At 66.0% G+C, this 4,234-nt stretch overlaps 2 protein-coding genes across 2 annotated transcripts in view; both read right to left on the reverse strand.

Annotated features, from left to right (window-relative positions):
• Foxi1 (forkhead box I1) overlaps positions 1-233 on the reverse strand; it is a 1,257-nt gene extending 1,024 nt beyond the window's left edge. Inside the window, exon 1 of the mRNA XM_013028617.1 lies at positions 4-233. Coding sequence (XP_012884071.1) covers positions 4-193 — 190 coding nt within the window. The 5' untranslated portion in view covers positions 194-233. The remainder of the gene's footprint in view (positions 1-3) is intronic.
• A 2,137-nt stretch (positions 234-2,370) lies between these two features.
• LOC105994950 (dedicator of cytokinesis protein 2-like) overlaps positions 2,371-4,234 on the reverse strand; it is a 10,154-nt gene continuing 8,290 nt past the window's right edge. Inside the window, exons 9-10 of the mRNA XM_013028618.1 lie at positions 3,492-3,781; positions 2,371-2,904 (exon numbers count right to left, since the gene is read on the reverse strand). Coding sequence (XP_012884072.1) covers positions 2,842-2,904; positions 3,492-3,781 — 353 coding nt within the window. The 3' untranslated portion in view covers positions 2,371-2,841. The remainder of the gene's footprint in view (positions 2,905-3,491; positions 3,782-4,234) is intronic.

Raw genomic sequence — 4,234 nt, forward strand, 5'->3', positions numbered from 1 at the left:
GGTAGGGGTTGGGGGGGGTGGGCCCGTACTCGCCGGCCGCCTCGTTGGGGGGGGCCCTCTGCGGGCTGGCCACCCCCGGGGCGTGGAAGAAGTTCTCGTAGTACAGGCCGGGCTCGGGGGGCTCCTGGCCCAGGCCGGGGAAGTGGGGGCTGCAGCGGGGCGGAGAGGGCGCGGGGAGGTCGAAGGCGCTCATGCTGGTCGGGCCAGCGCCTGCTGCTGCCCGCCTCGCCCCTCCCTCCACACCTGCTGTGCCGGGCCAGCCTCCCACTTATACCCCCGGGGCCCCACCCAGGGGCGGCCACCTGCAGGTCCAGCCCGGCCGCCCTCCTCTCTCCACCCCCTCCCCCCCTGCCCTGGCAAAGCAGGCTGGCTAGAGCTGACACTCGGAATGACAGGGCACCCGGCCCTCCGGCCCTCCGGCCTCCCCACTCCGGCTGCTTTGTCTCCCTGGCCTCTGTCCTCCATCTTCGCTCCTGCCCCCTTCCTCTCTGCCCCCTGCCCCGCTTTGGCTGGGCCGCACCCCTCCCCTGCTCTGTTGCTCCGTGCTCCTCTCTACCCTGCTCTGCTGATCAGTCCTCCCTCCCCGCCCCCCAGGGCTGCAGGCGGCTGCCCGGGCCTCCACCCAGGGGCAGCCGAGAATGGCTGCGTGTCCAAGAGCCTCTCCCCAGCTGGAGGCCCCCCCCCGCACCCCTTGTCAGCCCCAAGGCCCTCAGGGTTGCCAGGCAGGCCAGGCAGGGATGGGGCCTGGCCTCTGCCCCCCGAGGTGCCCATGGGGGCCCACCCACGGTGCCCGCTCTCCCCACCCGCTATCCGTGCACAGCAGCGAGCGTGCGGTGGGCACCCTCTGTGTGGGGGGGTGCTCTGAAGAAGCCCTCCGGCCTCCGGTGCTGGCCCCGGGCCCAGCAGACCCTCCCCACTCACCCACACCTTGGGGACTCGGGGCTACGTGGGGAGATGCCCCCAAGCCGACAGGCGGCTCCCAGGTGCACAGTAGATCGGTGCCCCCCCCTACCCCCCCAGCGGCTGGCCTTGCGCCTTTCTGGGCTTGGAGAACTGGGCTCTTTCAGAGATCCCATCTCAATGCGTGGAACGGGGGCTGGTGCTCCTCTGGAGTGGAGTCTCCCACGGAGTCACTTGGTTCCGGTACCACTTGGGAAGAAGTAAGGGTTCCGGTTCCGGTCAGGACCCGGCCCACGGGCACAGGGTCGGGGCTGGGGAGGCAGCCTCCGGTGCCGCGCCTCCTCGCAGGGATCCCAGCTCCGCCGTGGGGACACCGCAGCTGGCAGGGGCAGGGGCGGGGGGTGGGGGTGGGCTCGGTGTCCTCAGCCCCCGCGCTCAGCCGCAGGCGGCTCTCATGCGCGCCAGAGCCTGGGGAGGCAGAAGTCGATTGGGATGGCCCGAGGTCCAGAGAGGTTAAGCTGTGTCCCCAGCCCCATCCGGATGAACAGGGACATCACAGCGCCACCGGCGTTCTGCGGTAGTTCTCTTCTGGTATGGAGCCCACCCCGTCTCTGTCCGCCCCCAGGCATGAGCAAGGACCAGGACTTGGGATCTGTGGGGACACGGGGGTGGGAGGCACTCCGTCCTGAGACCAGGCTGGTGGAGGCCGGCCTCGCAGAGGCTGGGCTGGTGGAGGCCGGGCTGGTGCCTGCCTGCCTGGCCAGGCCAAGGAGATCTGGGTGCTGGAATGCTGTTTTCAGCATCTCGCGCCTCTGAGTCTGAAGAACCACAGAGCAACCGCGCCCTCTGGCGGCCGTCTCTCTCTGTAGCAGCGGGAAGTGGAGGGTGAGCTTTGTGTGGGTGTCAAGCAGCTGGGTTTGGGGCTGGAGAGCGGCGGGGCTGAGGGGTGGGTAGGTGTTGGATTCCCCCAGGTGTGTGGCCACGGGAGCGTGGGAACGTGGGAGGGCACGGAGGGGTCACCCCAGCCGGGCTCCTGTAGGGTCTGGACAGTTCCGTCCCGGAGCCTCTGCTTGCTGTCCTGGGGCTGACCAGGAAGCAGCCTGGACTTGGTCACCATTCCTGCCCAGGGTCGGCCAACACCGGCCATCTCCAAGGGCCCTGGGGTCACGCCTCCAGAGCTGACCCTGGCGCAACTGGGTGGACTCGAACTCCTCTCTCCTAAGCTCACAGCTTTGTGGTGCTCATTCCTGTTAGTTTGCCGCACGGATGTGACCACGGAGGGGATTCACTGGGCCCGTCCACGGAAGCGAAGGCCCCTCCCCCCGTAGCTCCGGCCTCGGCCTGTGGGACTTTTGGGATTTTGGGTTTCCCGCTGGCCCCTGGGCCCAGGGTGCTTACCCCCCCCATGGACCAGGCTGCCTTCCTCCCTGCCCGCCCGGCCCCGCCCCGCCCGCAGAGTTAGGTGCCAGGTTTATCTGAGGCATGGGATTATTTTATTGTAAGAAAGAGCAACACTCCTGAGACGGTCATTTAAAAAAGCAGCTGGGTAGTTGCATTACGAGAGAGAAGCACACAACCCTTAACTGAAAGTACGAAAGAATATTCCAGGACTTTTTGGCCCTTAGGTGCTGACCCTTGGAAAAATGAAATGAAAACGCTCCTATGCCTAGGAAGCGGGGTTGAGGGGTGCGGGCATGCTGGGAGAGTGCGTGGAGACATGCTGGAACGTGCTGGAACATGTCGGGGATCCAGGGCTCGGCCCCCCTAGCCACAGAGTGACCCCACTCGCAGGAATGCTGGACTCGTGGCCGTCCAGGCCCTGGGGTCCGGCCGGCCCGTCTCTTCTGAGTGAGGGCCACCGAGGGGGTTACAGTTCTCATTCTTGGAGGCTTACATCCACTCCTGCCTCTCTTCTGGAACCTTCTCCGAGCAGCAGGACTGTCACAGGTCTGTGGACAGGAAGTCCGGCAGTGGCTTGCCTTCTTCGGCCGACTTGCTGGCCAGCTTTGTGGGAGAGAAGGCAGCCCTGCCAGGAAACAGCCCTGCGCTCCCTCCCCGAGGCCCAGCCCGACCTCCTGTGACCCTGGCCCAGGCCACACAGGGCCTGATGGACCCGGGGCTCTGTGAACGTCTAGAACCTTCCTCCAGCAGGGCAGATACAAGGGGTGGGGGCAGGCTCAGTGCTCACAGTAAGCTTGGGAGTTTTCCAGACGCACAGCTCTAATTAATACCATCCACCATGGGCCTCGAGGCCGGCGCAGGAGAAGGAGGTCAGGACGGCATCCCGAACTAGCTTTGCGTTGAGGGCCCCTCTAACACACGTGTCCACTCTCCAGCCCCAGGGCAGAGCTGTGGGGGCTCAGCCAGGAGCATGGGGGGGACGAGGGGGGAGGGCAGTGGGGGTGGGGCTGGCACCTGTGGGGGCCCAGGGCCCGCTGTCTGCACCTGAACCCTGGAATTGCTGGCAGTGTCCTGACCACACGTCCCTGGGAGGGGCTGGGTGTGCACACTTGTGCACGTGTGTGCACACGCCCTGCTTTCTCTTGGGTGGCCTCCCTCCCTCCCTCCCTCTCCCCTGACCTGGCCCTCACCATGGTTTTGAAGAACTGGTTCACTTTCTTCCTCTTCAGGGTCTTCTTGTCCCCGTCCGAGAGGTGCAGGAAGGCCTGGCTGAGGCGTGGGGATGTGCCGGCCTCGTCTAGCCCTGCTGAGCCGGCCACGGAGAGTGTGAGGGCTGGAAGAGAACGGAGGCCCAGGCCCGTGAGCAGCGGAGGAGGCCCAGGCCAGTGAGCAGCGGAGGAGGCCCAGGCCCGTGAGCAGCGGAGGAGGCCCAGGCCAGTGAGCAGCGGAGGAGGCCAGTGAGCAGCGGAGGAGGCCCAGGCTCAAGGTAGGGCAGGCGGGAGGCCCAGGCTCAAGGTAGGGCAGGCGGGAGGCAGGCTTCCTGCCCAGGCCAGAGGCTGGTGAAGCTATGTCCTGGGAGAGGGAAGGGAGGGGAGAAAAGAAGATAGAGAAGGGAGAGGTGAAGGGGAGAGAAGGGGAAGAAGGGGAGGGAGAGGGAGAGAAGGGGAAAGGAAGGGAGGAGAACAAAGAAGAGGGATCTAGAAGGGAGGAGGGGAGGGGAGAGGGCAGGGGAGAGGCAAAGGAGGAGAGACAAGGAGGAGGAGGGACAAGAGCAGGAGAGGAGGGAAGGAGAGGGAGTAGAAGGGAGGGGAGAAGGGGAAGAAGGAGAAGAGGAAAAGGTAGGAGGGGCAGTTGGGAAGAGAGAAGGGGAAGTAGGAGAGAGGAGACCAGAAGTAGAGGAGGGGGGGTAGAGGGGGTAGAGGAGGAGGGGAGT

This window comes from Dipodomys ordii, unplaced genomic scaffold (genome assembly GCF_000151885.1).
Source record: "Dipodomys ordii isolate 6190 unplaced genomic scaffold, Dord_2.0 Scaffold112, whole genome shotgun sequence".
In the NCBI taxonomy this organism is placed as follows: domain Eukaryota; kingdom Metazoa; phylum Chordata; class Mammalia; order Rodentia; family Heteromyidae; genus Dipodomys; species Dipodomys ordii.